The 17,964-nt window shown below is 32.8% G+C and overlaps 2 protein-coding genes and 1 long non-coding RNA gene across 5 annotated transcripts in view; 1 reads left to right on the forward strand and 2 right to left on the reverse strand.

Moving 5' to 3' along the window:
* The window catches only part of LOC105674226 (La related protein), a 29,697-nt gene extending 17,989 nt beyond the window's left edge, over window positions 1–11,708 (reverse strand). The window contains exons 1-9 of one of the 2 annotated variants that reach the window (XM_067358556.1): window positions 9,640–11,708; window positions 3,091–3,164; window positions 2,564–2,614; window positions 1,994–2,165; window positions 1,774–1,869; window positions 1,517–1,686; window positions 1,174–1,286; window positions 896–1,094; window positions 72–602 (exon numbers count right to left, since the gene is read on the reverse strand). In XM_067358556.1, the coding sequence (XP_067214657.1) occupies window positions 72–602; window positions 896–1,094; window positions 1,174–1,286; window positions 1,517–1,686; window positions 1,774–1,869; window positions 1,994–2,165; window positions 2,564–2,614; window positions 3,091–3,164; window positions 9,640–10,732 (2,499 nt within the window). In that variant the 5' untranslated portion in view covers window positions 10,733–11,708. The remainder of the gene's footprint in view (window positions 1–71; window positions 603–895; window positions 1,095–1,173; window positions 1,287–1,516; window positions 1,687–1,773; window positions 1,870–1,993; window positions 2,166–2,563; window positions 2,615–3,090; window positions 3,165–9,639) is intronic. The other variant, XM_012370409.2, reaches the window with a different exon arrangement.
* Window positions 11,709–11,876: 168 nt separating this feature from the next.
* Window positions 11,877–17,964, forward strand: part of LOC136996899 (uncharacterized) — a 34,708-nt gene continuing 28,620 nt past the window's right edge. The window contains exons 1-2 of one of the 2 annotated variants that reach the window (XR_010891102.1): window positions 11,877–12,624; window positions 12,889–13,104. This is a non-coding gene — a long non-coding RNA (uncharacterized lncRNA). Of the gene's footprint in view, window positions 12,625–12,888; window positions 13,105–17,964 lie in introns of those variants that run through there. The other variant, XR_010891101.1, reaches the window with a different exon arrangement.
* LOC105674229 (protein ABHD18) lies at window positions 13,258–16,891 on the reverse strand. The gene is made up of 9 exons (XM_012370414.2): window positions 16,564–16,891; window positions 15,932–16,016; window positions 15,676–15,858; window positions 15,444–15,556; window positions 15,213–15,351; window positions 14,951–15,148; window positions 14,565–14,859; window positions 14,023–14,308; window positions 13,258–13,901 (listed from the first exon to the last, which is right to left on the reverse strand). The coding sequence occupies exons 1-9, from the start codon at window positions 16,653–16,655 to the stop codon at window positions 13,841–13,843; spliced, it is 1,452 nt and encodes a 483-aa protein (XP_012225837.2). The 5' UTR covers window positions 16,656–16,891; the 3' UTR covers window positions 13,258–13,840.

The following is a 17,964-nucleotide window of genomic DNA, read 5'->3' on the forward strand; positions in this document are numbered from 1 at the left end:
AAATCATATATTTTCATTGAGTTTGCACAATTAATCACATGCTTTTAAGAACCTAATTTATGAACACTTACCTCCTGCCAAGCATTATCACTTGAAGAATTTGATTCATCGTTCACTTGTCTTTCTGATGGGCTATTAGGGGTGCTAGAATCTGTCGTGGATTCCTCATTTATCTCCATAGAAAGATTATTATTCGGAGGAAGAAGCGGCGTTTCTATGACAGTCGATTCAGAAATGTCTTCTTTGGATTTTTCCAGATCAATTTTGTTTTTTATTTCACCGCTTTCATCCACAGCGGTGAATCCATTTGTCCTTCCCGTCAAATCCGTCGGTACAAACTCTGGTACATCAGGATTTAGAGTCTCGCTTATCGACGAAGAAATACTTTCTGATTCACTATGTCTTCTTGCAGAATAGAAAGTCTCGTAAACACGAGGAATCGGAGCAGGAGGTACCGCGGATAGAGGCTTTGTAGCAGGACAGAATATAGTTTCAGAGACAGAAGGTATTACTTTGCTTGGAGGTAAGATAGGCTGTTCTAAATTTGAAGAAGTGGTTCGATCCTCGATAGGCCATTTTAACGGATCGAACTTTGTCCTAATCTGTAAAGAAAACAATTAAAATTAATCATGGAATTCGCTTTCGCATAAATGCGTACACGATATACTCGACAATTGTATATGCGTGTAAAGAGGTCTACTATCAAACCCCATTCATCGAACTTAGTATTAAGTTCTAATGGTGTTAGCGAATCCTCTTCTATTTACTTTAGCACAAATTTTGTGTCTAATATATATGCACATAATATTAGAACTGTTTGAAAATATGTGCTATGCGTGTACTCGATTTTTTGTCGGACAAAATCTACCATTTCATTAATTTGAATTCGCAATACCTTGTATCCATTCTCGGATTCTAGCAATTCCAGTTTATCAGATTCTTGAACTGCTCTTATTACTAAATTCAAGTCTTCTGTTAAACTGTGAATACGTTGAAAAGATGCGATCAACGTGAGAGGCGAAAATCCTTGAGCGTCCATTTTACGACGAATGTAAAAGTCCTTTACAAGATTCTCTTCGCTGAAGTAATACTCTCTGTAAAAAAAATAGAATTGTTATTATTGTTATATAAATTATATACAAAGAATATGAAGAATATAAAAATGCAACCTACATTTGTTTCCGTATATATTCTTTTATGGAATCTATGTAATTTACATTATCAAAATAGCAAGTCCCCATGTAAGGTATCGCATATCCAGCATCTGCATTTTCGTATTTATATACCTGCAAAAAAAAGATACTTGTTATGCGGCAATGCGGCAAGTTGCAGTGTTAAAAATACACATGCGAAAGAAAAATATACAAATATGAAAAATTTTCAGTTCTACTATCCAAAACTTATTATCCATCAGAATATTGTCAGATAGATTCCCACTTATGGTAACATCATAATTGGAAGAAATAAATAATTCATGAGTGGTTCTTCAAGTGCTGAATATCTGTAAAAAACTTACCTGTGCATAGTCCGCAGTATAATTTGTATATTCATGATCCTGTCGATATCTAAAATTACCGCGACCACGTCCGCCGCGTCCTCTATTTCTACTTCTTCCGCCACGTCCTCGTTGATTGTATCCTGTCGATCTATCGTAATCTCTGTCACGCCAGTGCTCGCCATCGTTTGCTGTTTATTTAACATTGCAATTATTATTCAGACTTCATTAACATTCGTTTTCATTAACAATATATCATTATATACAAATAATTTTACCTTCGCCATTTTTTTCTCTGTGAAATCTTGGCGATCGCATAGTTCCGCGTGTTTGCGCCAAGTCAATCTCGAGCGGCACCCATTTTTGTTTATTCGCTATAAAAACAATATAAAAATAGAATAAAATTGCACATTAAAAATAATATTTTTTTTAATTAGACTTAAAACAACCACCAATAAGTTCATTTATTTTGTCAGATGCAAGTATCAATTGTCTCACCTTTCTTCTTCTTTTCGCCGTTATCTGCATGCTCGTCGCTATCATCTTGGCAGTGGTTTTGCTCCTTATTTTCCTTGCCTTTGCTTTCGGTAGTATTTGTGCTACTCACTTTAGGAGTATTTAATTCACCATTGACCATGCCATTTTGCTTTGGAGAAGATGTGGCTTTTCTCTAAATTAAAATATCATTCATTAAACGTTCGAAAAATGTAAAATACAGCAAAATATTGTAAATTAAAAGACAGGACTAGCTCAAAGAGCATGTGTACAAATGCTGAACAGATTCTTAGAGATAAGAATTATCATCTGAGATGACATAACATTTGATATTTCTCTAGCAAAACTTCTACACTCGCAGGATCATCAACAAATCATCTGCAAGCTCTAGGTTTTGCATATCTTTAGTATGTAAATCACAAATATTATAGTTTGAATAGATGGAATCCAGATACACTAATTATTAAATAATTATTATTAACATAGCAACTTCTCAATTGTACTTAAATGTAATTAAATGTGTGCAAGCATATTGAACTAATAATTTAATAAATATTCAATAATAATACGCACCTCTTGCGTTCCTAAAGTGGGCCAGTCTCCAATATTCGTGAAATCACTTGCCTATTGCAATATATAAAACGTTAATATCATGTTATTAATAATATAATTGATAACAAAAAAAAAATGATGACCATAGTTATAATAACTAAAGTAACATAAATAAATAGAAACATCGTTGTCAATTATATATTAATATTTGATGGACCTCTTTCGATTCAAATAAAGATTGAACAAAATAATAAAGATTGAAGATTTCTTACATTATGCTCGTTAAATTATTGATGTGGGAAAAGAAAAATTATTTTTATATATATATATATATATATATATTAACTTGATATTTTATATATTTTTTGAAAACAATTATATTAACTTATCACACATCCAGCTCTCCAAGTGTCTCAAAAATACAAGATTACTTTTTAAGCATATTGTGCAGTCATGAACAAGCAAGCTTTATAAAATCTGTTCATCTTTTGAAATAAATGTATAAATTTTGAAAATATAAATAAAGAAAGTAAAAGTACATTACTTACATTTTGATTGAGTCTCCTCCTATCTCTGGGAGCTCTGACAATTGTGGACTGGGTACCGCTTTCGACACCATTTTCTGTACACAAAAAAAATATGTTTAATGTAAAAATAAATGTACAATAAGATATATGTTTCTAAAAGTCGATCAGAGATAAAGAATTATTAGATGTAAAAAATACATAAAGTATTCGTGAAAATTGTATGCTACGACTACAATCAAATAGGTTGCACAACATAAAGTTCGTTGCAAGTTTTTGAATTGCATTTAATAATTCAGAATAGTGTCAGAATTTTTCGAAAGCTGTTTCCACGTAATTACATCCTTATCGGCCTCTTTATAACCTGTTTCAAACCGCATGACCTCGATTATCTTTATCGCACACATGCAAGTTTGTTAAATACTTTTATCTGCAACATCCGACGTTAAAAACCAGAGAAGAGAAGTGGAAAATTTACGATGTTGAACGAAAAAGTTTCAAATAAAAAAACGTGCTTCTTCATTTTCTTTAATTTATTATTTAATGCATTAATTACTTTTTTGACAAATTTTTTTAATCATTTTTGCAATTATTAGCACTGCAGGTTAAACGTTTGTAATAAATATTAGTTTGGGGCAAATCTTTTGAGAGCTACTCTTTGTTTTTAATCGAAATCAAAATTGAAACGTTATGCAGGTAATCTAAAAGCTATAAAATCAGAGCAATCAATTATATCATTTATAAAGTACAGTGCTATAAATAATAAAGTGAGTTTGTAATGATATTACAGAGGGAAGTAAAAGTAAGAAAAATTAAAAAGTAAAAGGACTTTCAATTGATTTGAGAATAAAAAAAGTCTTTACTTTTCGTATATTTTGTTATTAGACCGTTTCTCAAAAACGTGTATCATTTTATCCTTTTCATCTTGCACTTTCCTATTTGCTCATAAACTTTTACTATTCGCGCATAAGCATATATTTAAATTCTAAATACTTATGTGCATTATGTTGACATATTTATCATTTTATCGTTATTAATAGTTTCCTATATTCGGCATCCATATAGAAAAATTATATTAGAGACAAAATTTTTAGACTTTTTATTATACATTTTAAGTTTTATCATATAACAATATGTATATGTGATCTATTATTTTCTTCAAAGTGTTTTCAATAACATATTTTTAGGTTTGCTTCCTCAGTTTTATCGAGTTTAAGAAAGCTAAAATAAAGTCTAGAGTTGAAAGACAGCGTGAGCTATCCGTGATCTGTGTTCGAATTGAATTTTTCGTTAGCATTGCTTGATCTTGTCTCGACGCCAAGAAACTTCGCTGAAGCTAGAATATAATCGTGGCAAATTGCCCTGAACGTACAACCATTGACGATCATGGATGTCCAAAACAATAAACAACGATTTAAATATCAATTCAATCAATTCGAACATTTTCTGTCAGTAAAATGTTGCGCAAAAACAAAATCTTTTTTCGATAGAAATCGTAAATTTTATGCGTCGTAACGTGAAATAGAGATCCAATAATATATATTACAAAACAATAATTTTATGTAAACTCCAAAGTAAATAAATAATAGCCATATCGATATCAGTAATTATAATAAATTAATGAGCTGAACATTCCTAATCTATTAATAATCGTTTTATTTACTGAGATCTAATTAAATTGCTGTCATCTTATCATTAACCATTATTACCGTTATACGATAATTAGATAATTACATGCGTAATGAAAGAAGTGGCAGGAATAATATTGACTCACGATTAACAGTATTGTTTTCGTGTCCGTCTATTTTCATCGTGTCTCACATGCGACTTCCTGTTGTCACGAGTAGATTTAACAATCCGATTCGTTCCGCCTCGTGTTGCGCGCGCGTTGCAATGTAATTAAATTGTAGTTTTAATTACGTCAGCAAGAAGAACCGGTACGCGAACAAAAACTTCACTTCATACATTTCGATGTAACAGATGCGTCGCATCTGCCCTGCGGCAAATTTCAATTTTTAATAAATAATCAAGTTCTCCACATTTTCTCGATCGAGCGAAACGTAATAAAGTTACGTAACAACTGTCTTGTTCTATCAACTCTTTATTTATATCGACTGGAGGCGCGCGAATTCTTGACTCGAATTCAGTAAGTCTTGCAATCAATTCAATATATCTTGCAATCTTGCACGGGACACAGTATCGTGATCGAGATGTTAAAGTCGCGATTCGAACGTCGACAAGTCACTGAAAGCCGGCTGGCTCAAGAAACGATCCAACAACGATGACGACGGGCGACGGAGCTGCTGCGGCCGGGAACGCGAATATTTTCCGCTAGTATATTGTTAATGTGAACCGAGCAATCTCTATCCGTAGGTACTTAGGTACCCATTTGTTTCATCTAAATCTATTCGAAGATGTCTGTACTTTTCTTATCGCGTATCTCTTCTTAGAAAATTATACGAAATTAGACGAACGGAAAATAAAGATAGAGAAATTATAAAAAATCATTAATGACATTAAACAATTAATCTATTGACTGAAAGCATTCTAAATTCTTTGTACTGAATTATTCGATATCGTTGCAAGATGAAATCGTGGAGACTACAGGTTGATCAATTAGCTTGATCAATTAGCTTGATCAATTAGTTTGATCAATTAGCAATCAAGTAACGTTATTAAGTTACAATTTTTTCTGATCGGTTCAAAATGCAAACGCTAAGAGTCGTTCTATGGCTTAATGACATGTAATACAGCGGCAAAAAGTAAAGTCGAGCAAAATTTGCGCAATCTTGAAAAATGTTTTCTTCTGCGCTATCAATCAACAAATGTTAAAATTCTTCCACATAGAAGATTCTTTTTATATCGTTCCTTCATATTAACATTTAATTGTTATCACATTTTAAATTTAATTACTTCGAATAATTACTTTATTAATGAGAATGTCTATCTAAATGCTAAATCCGAGGTGCTTGCTACAAACGGAAGAGATCAAAGAAATCAAAACCATTCAGATATAAATGCTACTTTTGTAATTAAAAATAAAATTTGAAAAATTACATTTCATGTAATAAAAAAAGGCTATGCAATGTTCGTTCTCAACATACTTGCCTGAAAAATGTCATATCACCATTCGATTGTAATGTATTCATATAACACACTAAAGGTGAACAAGTCGTTCTTTCAGCGCAATATTTTCTGAATGGCCTTCTGCAGAAAATCGGTATTCCATAAAATAAACGCAGGAATTCAGCGAGAAAGATTATCTCATCTTATTTCCTCCTTTTTATAATACCACTTATTTTAAATATAGTTTTCAGCTAAAGATGTGCAATTAATAGAAATTTTTCGTTATACAAAAGCTTTGATAACTAAATGAAATTGAGAAATAACGTTCCTGCAATTCGAAACGTCTGTACACGACGCACAGTCGAAAAATATTTGCTGATCGAACGTTCTAACTTCTATCGTGGCAATCCCGAAACAGGTTTTCATACTCGCGACTCTCACTTTCCGCGACATATTTTAATGTGGATCGAACGTGTCAGAGTGATTGCAATAAGACCAAGGCCCACGTTCTCATTTCAAGCTAAATGCGTCTCATCACTTTATCTTATTTTATATTAATATCATACGCGATTCTCATATCAATATTATATAGAATGAAAAATCAATGCTAAATAGATTAATAAACAAAATGGAATTTAAAAATAACGTTGAATGAAAATGAATCAAGAAACTATCTCTCATCAATTCTAACATTGCAAATTATTTGATGTACGTTTTCTGCATTCTTTTTTTTTCGAGAATAAAAGAGTTTATAAAATGCTGAGAGAAAATGTAGTAAAATAAATGATTATGGAATGGAATAAGAATCAAATACCGAAAGTTCCTAGTTGTTTCTAGTCAATCCGATCCTTTGGACGAAAGTGAATGTTCGATCGCGTGGACTGTTAAGTAAGACGCGAGTCATACGGACGTTCTCGTAATTGTAATCGTATGCTGTAACTAGTGGTGTCTACTGCGGTGCAGAAAGAGTGTCAATGTCATTGCCCTCGTAGCGTTCCTTTGTGTTCGTACAATCGAAATAAACGGGGCCAATTGCGGTCCGCAAATTCGGCGAGTTTTGCCCTGAGCGTTAGAAGTTTATACAAACAACGAGAGCGTCCATGTGTGTGTAGAATCAAATGAGTGTCCCTTTCACCCTTTCGTGAAGCGTTTAAATCTCTCTGATATTTGCCAAAATCTGCTGTAAAAATAAGAAATAAGAAAGTTTATCAAATACAAATATTTTTGCAATTAATAACATATCTAAAAAACTGTCAAATTTTATAAAAAAAAGCTAGACTAAGTATTATTAAACCCATTCTGTAAATTTTTGAAGAAAAAAAATTAACTTTTAATAAAAATTATTTTTTGTTCATTCACAGAGAAGAAAAATTTTCTTAACTTTTTTCTCTAAATTTAACAAACATATTAAATAAAAATATAGATCTTTTAAAGATATAATTATTGAATTAAAAAATATTAACAAACATAACAAAATAAAGGTTTTGATAAAAAAAGTAAATTCTGCGGCAATGCAACCGATGGTTCGCTTTGCAAGAAGCTAAGATCGAATCTGTTGATATGCAAATAAATTGCCAAAAAAAAAAACACGTTGCTCTCGTCCATATTAGCATGGATATTCGATGCCACGTATATCACAGATGTGTTGACAGTGTAGATAAGGTAGTCGAGCGCTAATGGCTCACCACGATTTTATTATCGATTATCACTATTATAATTAATCGAAGGATTAACGACGCGTATTACTTAAATGTTTGTTAAACTTTATATTTGGTTTCAGATTTTTTTTTAAGTTTATATTTTGCATAGTTGCTAAACATTTAAATTAAATTACATCAACAAGATCTATAGTAGTAGCAAAAAATTCTCATGTTTTAATTTAAAGAAATGCGATATAATTTTTCCATAATTGGGCAAGATTTTTAAATACGCATGCAATTTCTGAGCCTACAATTTTTTTAAGTGTAGAAATATTAGTTATTAATGAAAATATATAATGTTCAGCAAAACATCTGGAAACGATGATGATTGATTGAATTTTTTTCTCGATTACTTCTCTTCGTGTATTCGTTTCTCGCTCTGTGATTTTTCAGCGCTCACACATTCGCGTGGTTCTATTTTCATATTTCGTTTCGTAATGTATATCTCATTCGATACAGACCTCCTGCACGGTTTGTCGAAAAGAGCACAATCTTACAATTAGATAACATATTTTCTGTAAATATTTTCAAATATTCTCATTTATATATTTAAGGATAACGAAATATTTTGTTAACTTTGTTTAATATTAGTTGATTTTGCGTGAATATCAGTTTAATGTTAACAAATTTTAATAATTATCAAGATATTTGATATCAAATTTCAAGTGTTGTCATAGAGAATGATATCTGATATGACATCTTTATTTAAAAAAAAAAAGTAAAATAAAAAGTAAAACTAATAAAAAAAATTATATATATATATATATATATATATATATATATATATATATATATATATTTTCAATATCAAATATCTTGATTATCATAAAAAATTTGTTGTGTATATAAAATTGGTATATAAATATATACACATAATATTTTGTGAATCGGATATTCCATCACTTCTCAAATTTCAACAAAACAATTTAAGCATGGAATACCGACAAAATAAGGCACATGCACTTGACATATTAATTATGTAATCATTATCGGGATCATTCTCGCGAGTAATAGCTCAGAAGCAGAAAGTTTAAAGAAAGGCGATAAGGCTATTACGCAATCAGAGGGCAAAGTGCAAGGTCGTATAAAAAACATACTTCATAAAGCAATTCTAATGTTAAAATACCCTAATAAATATTTGTATGCATTTTTTAATATACATTTTTTAATTCAAATTAAAATGGTTAAGAAATATGAATACGTAAGTTCGAAAGAATTCAAGAGTTTCAAAATTATTCTTATAAGGAAAAATTCTGATCACGTTCACAAAATTCCATAAAATGAGAAAAAGTCGAAAAATAAAGAAACATTTTCAAATAATTTGAGAATCAAAAAATTCCTTTATTTTTTGACTTTCTCTAACATATCCGTCACTTCTTTCTTCAAAACAATTTTTAAACATATTCTAACATTTTTTTGCCTTAGTTAAATGAGAAATATAAAAGGACAAGACATACATTCTCAATTTTAAATATCTCTCAAGTTTAAAATTTAATTTTTTATATAATTTTTTAATTTTTATAAAAAATATTTATAAAAAAATTGTATTAAAATTTTATTTAAAAAATTTCTTATAAATAATAAACTAATTCACTATTTTATAAAAAATAACAAAATTAAAACATTTATCCACATCTGTATTAAATGTAGTTGGTTCCTCCAACTTTATTACAAATTTTTGAAAGTAACAAATGTGTTTTGCTTTTATATCTCTTAATTACTCGACTAAAAAGTAGAGAAAAAAGTTTTTTTCAATAGAAACACATAACTAATCATAAAACAGTGCTTAAAAAATTATTTAACTTACCGGTTGTACCATATTGTTGTTGTTGCTGTTGTTGTTGTTGCTGCTGCTGCTGCTGTTGTTGTTGTTGCTGCTGCTGCTGTTGTTGTTGTTTCTGCTGCTGCTGCTGTTGTTGTTGTTGTTGTTGTTGCTGCTGCTGCTGCTGCTGTTGTTGCTGTTGCTGTTGTAGCACTCTTCTCTCTCTCTCACTCTGTCTATCAGATGTGAGTGTTGTGAGGACACTGCAGGATGTCTGTTGCGAAGACGTCGGTGCAGTTTGCGGCGTCGATGCCTTGTTCCTTGTCCAAGGATTCACTGCTGGCAAGGGTGCTTCAATGTATTTGACAGGGAGCGATGGAGATACCGGTTGCACATCTGCATCAACGTTTTGCTCGTCCTTGTGATGATGAGCCTCTTTCAAGCCATGATCGGCGACTCCATTGCGGTCGCCGCGCTCTCTGTGCGATCTCTCCACGCTTCCGCGTCTAACAATACCCCCACTTCCGGCGCCATTGGAACCACGTGGTTGCTGATGGCGGTTGTTTTCGCGTAGCCGGTGACGCTCCCGATGATTTTGTTCACGCATCTTCTCTTTGCGGCGAGCACCTTTCGGAGCGACTGTCTGGAACTCGCCGTCGTTTCCGATATCACCATTATTTAACTGCTCGGCGTCACGATTATAATGACTGTCCTCTTGTTGTGACTCACTAAGCACTTCTTTATGAACGACGGCGACCGACTTCTCGGCATTAATATGCGTGTTTGACGGACTGTCATGACGATTATATTTCGTCGGATAGTTGCTCGATACAGACTGATTCGGTTGCGTTGACTGACATCGTGCGATTCTTTGGTAGGGCTTACCCCTTACCATACTTGGCACTATTCTCTCTTTCACCACTGCTGTCGGCTGTTGCTGCTGTTGTGATTGTGGAGGCTGCTGCGAAACTGTTGCTTGGTCGTCTATATTTTCTTTGTTATTGCCCTTAAAAGAACTTGCTCGAGTTTGAGAAGCACTCTTTGGATTGAGCACACTGGCGTAGGACTGGCAAAGCACTGCCTCCTGTCGTTCGCCAGTGCTCCGGGCGCCACCTTGATTCGCCAGCTTGGCCGCCATCTTGCGGCACACGCTGCCGACAAAAACACGAGGTTTGCAGACCGTGCACGAGGCCGCGCGTCCCGTTGGACTTATGAAATTATCGTCCTCGTCGCCGCCGAGACGTACTTTTGCGAAAATAGAAGCGACTCTCCCACTTTCAGGAAATAATTATGACCAACGGTTAGCGAACTTATGCGAACGGGCAAACTAACCTCACACGCGTCCTCACACTTCATATAATTCTTTCCATGCTAAGAGACACCTAGTCGCACGCACGTTTATTCTCTCCGATGAAGAGAGCGCGACAGCAAAAATCTTTGAAATGTCGTGAATGTTAACGAGTTTTAACGATCACACACGTTGTCGGGATTTCGGTCTTTCTAGAAGGTGCGCGCGTGGTGTGTACGCACGCGGTCGACTGAACAAAGCAGATGTGCTCTTACGTTTCTCACGTACACGTCCTAATGCGACACTCCGTGCAGTCTCGACGCTGTCGAATCGCGTGGAGATCGCATACGAAATATAGGCCGCCCGAAGTGCCTCGTGCTTTCCGATGGGTTAGGAGAACACGCTGACTCAACGTTTTTACAATATAAACTCTTAGTACAGAGTTTATATATTGTTCCGAATGATTTAAATAGCGTCGCAAATCACGAAGCTATTTTAAAACCAACAGACAATCGTGAGAAGGTCCTTCGGACACGCACCATACGCGAGATTCGCTGCGAGAGCGCTAGCAGACAGCGGCACGCAGATTCGTAACCGTCGTACTTCGTATCTCCGGTCTTCGGTTAACGACAATTCGTTGCGTTCGCGTAACTCGCGACAACGTTACTTGACACAATCGAATGTTCCTCACACTGGATCCGCGCTTCTACCAGTACCGGCGTGGCATCGCGTTACCGCGGATTACGTAAACACGGCGCATTTTCGGCGAAGCTTTTTCCACGAGAAAAGGAAACGCGAAACACATGCGGCCAACGCTAGCGAGGCCCTACTCACAACCGAGCCGCCCGGCTTCCGCTTTCATCGATTACATATGGCACGCTAGATGGCATACATTACTTCCGTGCGGCTAGAGTCCCTATATATAGGGACTCTACGTGCGGCAAGGACTCTAGAAATAAGTAGAACCAGTTGTACCAAATGCAATTCGATAGCCAATAAGAAAATGTACTTTCTAGGAATTTTGTCTAATGCTGTATATGTTTTTAAAAAATAAGATTTTTGATTAAATATTGAAAATTGGCAGTGTAAACCAAGCATTAAAAAACACATTCTTTATTGGCCTAGTTTACACCGATTGTTTAGTACGCGTACCAAATACTAAATCTGCTTCTCCGATAGGTATAAATCGTTTAGTGTAAAATCTACACCAATCAAAAAAGCTGCTTTAGTACTTGGTACGCGTACTAAACAATCGGTGTAAACTAAGCCATTGGATATCAGATATATTATATTGCGTGATAGATGCAATGTAAATCTGGCATTATTTCTTTTTATTGCGCTTTTTTGGCCGCCATGACATTTTCTATAATACACCGGTTTGAAATGCGCAGAGCGAATTAGCTTTGCGATTAATAACATTTTATTCTTTGAAATGTATAACAAGTACAAATATTTGTCAAGATTGTCGATTAAAGTGACGCACGATTGTTGAAATGTATTATTTACTCGCGGGTGTTTACGACTAACGATGTCGCAGAGTTTCGTGTTTTGCAGAGTAGTAAAATCGCGACATGATTCCGTAATTATCAAAATAGAGTGTACGAGTTGAATTTCAATCGATAGTGTGTAAAGTGTATGCAAAATGGCATTTATCGATTTTTTAATGGAACTGATACGGAATAGTAACAAGTATCTGCAATGGTCTGCAACGGTCTGCAAAAAACTGCAACATCTTTGCAAAAGTGAGTACAATTATTTGTTTATAATTTAAATATGTATATAGCATTATGTGGAGTATAAAATTTAGACATTTATACATCATGGCTGCTTCAAGAGTAGTATTTTTTTGGAACTGCATCTATCAATCTGAAGGTGATAAGTATTAATATTTCAACAGATAGATACAGCTCTGAAAAAAATGTTGATGCTTTCTTAATCCAACAATCGTGATGCATAAATATTTAAATTTCATATTTGATTTTAATATGGAAGTTGTTTTTTTCAAGTGTTTCCTGATGCCATGTTGTACTATTGGTGTCAAAGAATATCTTCCATATGAATTGTGCAGCAATTTTGAATAACTCTGGATATGCATGTCACATCTAAATATTGTGTGCATCCTATTGACAAAATATTACATTTAAAATATAAAGCTACTTAATTACTTAATTACTTAATTACAATTTGTACAAATATCACTAGTCATATCACTAATTTCAAAGTCACAAATTTTAAAAATTGCATGTCAAATGCAATTAAATGTAATTATATATAATTTAATAAATATTTAATAAACTGTGCATAACATATAATTCATAATTAAAACATTAATTTCTCTAGACACTGCTGAGGACATATTTAATTAAAATATTACGTTGGTGAATAAATTCATTCATTTTATGCTCTTACATGATTACACAAAATGATTCACATTAAAGAGTACGAAAGTATGATTTGTATATAACATTATATAAAACACACGTCGAGTATAGTAAATATAATAATTTTTAAACACTTATTTTGATACATACAATAGTGTTGTGTGAATATTTGTGATTTACAAATGAATGCAAAAAATTACTTTGTTAGAACTATGTATAGATCTATAAAACATATACATATATATAAAAAGAAAATTATATCACTTGTTTGCTATATCAAAGAATATCGTAATTTTTAATTACTATAATCGTATTATGTAGGAACATTATTGGCAGATAGCACATTCAATGACACTGATATCAATTATTATATTCTATGAAATTGACTGAATAATTGTACTATTGAGTGGTCGATTTTTACCTGCATCAATCGAAAAATAAATTGTGCGTTGTGTGCACACCTTCAACAGTAAATCTTTAATCGGTAATCACAAACTAGGAAAATATTCCATCATCTAACTAAATTTAAAATAATGAGTCTAAAATAACATACGCATGTTATAACGTTGTAAAACCGTCAAATCACTTCAATAGGATACTTCTTCAAGGATCGTTGAATAGATTCAGCTATCGTGGATCTGAAGTAGAATACACATGTTAATGAAATATTTCTATATTATTAATGTGAAATACGTAGACAATTTGATAAATTTAATAAATTAATATTTTTTATTAATAAAATAATAAATTCTGTCGTACCTGAAGACTTTCTGATGAAGAAGATAGGCACTCACATGGCCAGCTTTGATATAACGAATTTCGGCTCCTGGCCATATCGTTTCCAAGCTCATACAATGATCTCGTGGCACGTAAGCGTCATCCTTGGCGCAAACTGCGATAATTAATTCGGTATCAACAGGTACCTCAAAATTTTTCAAGTGTGTACATTCGTCCATTACGCCACGCATAAATTGCAACGCTTTGTGCTCGCGCCATTTGTTGTCTGAAAACAGTGGATGCTTCGGCACTGGCAGTAAACAAACTCCTGTCGTAGAAAAAAAAATCATATAAAATCTTGCTTACATGCTGTCTAGAATCACGAGGACAATAGAAACAAACATTTGAACAAACATTCAAATTGCTTTAATTTCATCGCTAGAAAATGGAAATTGAGATATATCATTTTTTACATTTTATATTACTTTTATTTATAATTAGGCAAATCAATAGATTGTACGTTATGTAATTCCAATTGATTATATAAGAAAAACTCTATTATTGATTATATAAGATTAATTTACCTTTGAGAGTATTAGGATCTTTCGCTTTAAATTTGTTGGAGATCAAATTCAGGGGAAATATTTTTGCTGCTGCCTTTTCTTCTGCAATCTGATGTTGCAATTGCTTCTCATTTCTAGATTCATGTTCAACAGAAATATTATTGTCTTTACCATTGTCGATAGAATTTGTACCATTTGTATTATCTGCAGTATTATTGTCTCCATTAATTTCTGTGGATTCTTTTCTTAACTTATCTATTCTGTTCATGCTTGCGGGATAATGCTTTGCAAAATGTTGACCAGCCAAGAAAGCATCCTGTAAGTATATTTGAGAAAATTGAGAACAAATTGCTGATATTAAAAAAATATAATCATAATCATAATCCACACAAAAATCATATACTTACATCGTGATCAATTATTTTCACCATTTTTGCGAGATCGTTTTGATAAATTTTGTCCGCAAAATATTGTGTTTCCAAAAGTGCCCAATTTATCGATGCACTCATTACTCCTTCCGTGAATACAGGTGAAGCAGTTGACCATGATAAGCAAGGTACTAGTGATATAGGTTTCGGCCAGTTGGTGGCTGCTAAAGAAGCCATCTGTAGAGAGAACAATATATTTAGATATATTTAAAGTTCATTGCATATTTTTACATAAACTAACATGGCCACCCATTGACAATCCAGTAAGACCTAGTGGACCAAATCCTTGTTGTTCGCACCAATTTAGCAAAACGATTGATTCCATTATCAAACAGCCTCCCATAATAAAAATATCACATACATTATGCAAACTGGAACGTCTAAAAAGAAGATTATACAATTACAAAAAATTGTCAGATTGTGGCTGGTTGTATAATTTTATCCCATACAAACCTTCCCATTAAGTTCTTACATTTGATCATCTGGTTTCCTCAATCCATAAAATGGATTTTCCAGCAATATAGATGCTATTCCAGATTCTTTGAGCAGTGGTTTAGCAATAAGATTTCTACGTCGCCAAAAAAACTAGTTGATGAGTAAAATATGTAAATATCTTGATAAAAATAGTTGTATTATGCTATAAAACTTTGAGGAAAATTAGTAGTACAATAAGAAGCAATAATATAATAATAGTGAATACATACATGATCTCCTGTACCTGCAAGATGTAAACAAATTGGCTTTATTTTGTGGGAGCTCCATTTAGTTGGTAAAACCATTTGAAAGTAAGCCGTCTTGGTCTTATCTGGCATTATTCCTGGAAGATGCTCCTCAAAGGGTGATTTAAATTGACCTTCGATTATATGACAATCTGACCAAATTTCATCCTATTGTGTAAAGAAACATATAATGGCCTACATAATTATAAAATCTAAATTAACAAGCAATTATTGAATATACTTTTGTTATCTCTATTGGATAGTCAAGTGGTATCATATTGTAGCATGCTTCTCGATTTGCAATAACTTTTCTGAATTCAAAAATCCTGAAACAGAATGGTGCATTTAAATACTGTGTTCTATAAATAATAAGTTATTATGGAATGAAAGATATACAAGCATTATTTCAATAAATTTTATATTAAAACATTAAACCACATATAATGGAATTTTATATTGTTTATATGCTACAGACATCCAGAATTGTTTATTTTTTTTTTGCAAATGATTATATTGTCAATTTTATTGACTAGATATATAAGCAAATACTTATTAATGATTGAACTTTTTCTGGTATGTTTTAATATTGAGAGAGATACAAGAAAGTATTATATAACATTCTTATACATTATGTATGGAAAGGAATTTTAAATTAAAATAAATATTGTTCTTTTATTCAAAAAAGACAAAAGATATGTTTACAGTTATTAAATGTGTTGTCTACATGAGTGCATAAATATAACATATTTTAGATAAATTAAATACATAATAATGTACATAAAAATAACAATGAAAATCTGTATATAGTTAATTCAAGGCGTGAAGTACTCAACGAATAGTGCGAAATTAGGTTAGATCAGGTTAGGCATTCACCTCTTCAAATTTTGAGGGTTTCCCCAACCCTTTGTAAAGAACTTCGTGAGGAGTACGCTTCTGTAGACTGCATCTAGACGGCTCAGAGGCATCGCAGTAAACAAATTGATTTGTCTAAATTATTTGTGCTACGTCGTACGAGGTCCAATACTTTTGTGCATTGTACAAAGAATCGAATCGATCTTGCCACGCCGAATGATTTACATATTTTTTTTATTCTCGAGTGAAATGAAAGACACGGAAAGACAACGCGGACGCAGTGTCCTTCACACGGAAGTTAGTGACGGCGCATATTTATGGACATCGCGACATATACATATAAACGTATACGTTACACACGGAGGTTAATCTAAAGGCAAATGGCGAATGGATGACCAGACAATAAATGCAATCTAGCAGTGCGCATAGGGTTCAGAGTCCGGTTCGCGCGGAAGTACGAATTTACATCACAGTTTTTGTACAGAAAATGTGCGACAAAGCGTGTTGTCATTTTTTTTTTTAGAAATGATTAATATACGTGGAATATAATTTATTTGCGTCGCCTTGTCGCTCATATAATGTGCAAAATTAATATTTGTATTACGTTTTGCCGCGAGATTGGTGTGTTTCGGTGGTATTTTGGTGGTATTCTGGTGGTATTCGGTGTCGTGACTTCGTGCTATATACGCGATGTTTTTTGTGAGAATGAATTTGCTGGCGAAATAAAGGACGATTGAAAGGCACTATAAACAAAGCACTCTTTTTGATTAGTATTCGTTGGATTAATCCTTTCGTTGCAATGATTGCATAACTGTAAAAGAATTTATGATATGTGTAGGTTGGAAAAAAATTGCGCGATTACGATAGTAATAATATATAATAGTAAATATATAAACGAGCAGATCTAAAGCAGACCCTAATTAGTTTAGAACGTTTGTTCCTTTGTATTTTTTCGTTGGAGCATTAACCTGGTATTCATTATCAGTTGGAACAGGCTGCACATTCTTATCTTTGTTAGATTTTTTATGTTTAAAAAAATATTCCAAAAACTATAGTTTTTACACACTAATGCCAAATAATGGCATATGCATATGTCATTTTTTTTATCCGTTTCGCATAGTTTGAACAGTTGAAAATTTTTTTGTACACACATCCTTCTGTTGAAACACACGGAAAATATTTTATATTAATTTGTAATACAATTTTAAATAATATTTTACTATTTTTTGTAATTTGTAACTATTTTTTATCGGTGAACCATCATGACTTTATAGGATAAATTATAGTACAATATAATAACATACTCTCTTAACATATTTTATTATTTGTTATAGTAAAATTCGTAGGTGCAAAGTTCTAAAGTATATTAATTTTTGAGTTGAAACAAGATGTGGTACAAAATCAATAGTATTGATATTAGAA

The sequence above is a fragment of the Linepithema humile genome, chromosome 7 (genome assembly GCF_040581485.1).
Source record: "Linepithema humile isolate Giens D197 chromosome 7, Lhum_UNIL_v1.0, whole genome shotgun sequence".
NCBI classification, from domain to species: Eukaryota; Metazoa; Arthropoda; class Insecta; order Hymenoptera; family Formicidae; genus Linepithema; species Linepithema humile.

Bases quoted from the DNA above. Each gene is read 5' to 3' on its own strand.
- LOC105674229 (XM_012370414.2), bottom strand. From the start codon at position 16,655: ATGCCTCTGAGCCGTCTAGATGCAGTCTACAGAAGCGTACTCCTCACG. The intron at 16,017-16,563 runs GTGAATGCCTAA...ATTCTGTTTCAG, and splicing joins AACCCTCAAAATTTGAAGAG to GATTTTTGAATTCAGAAAAG. The intron at 15,557-15,675 runs GTATGTATTCAC...CTCATCAACTAG, and splicing joins TTGCAGGTACAGGAGATCAT to TTTTTTTGGCGACGTAGAAA.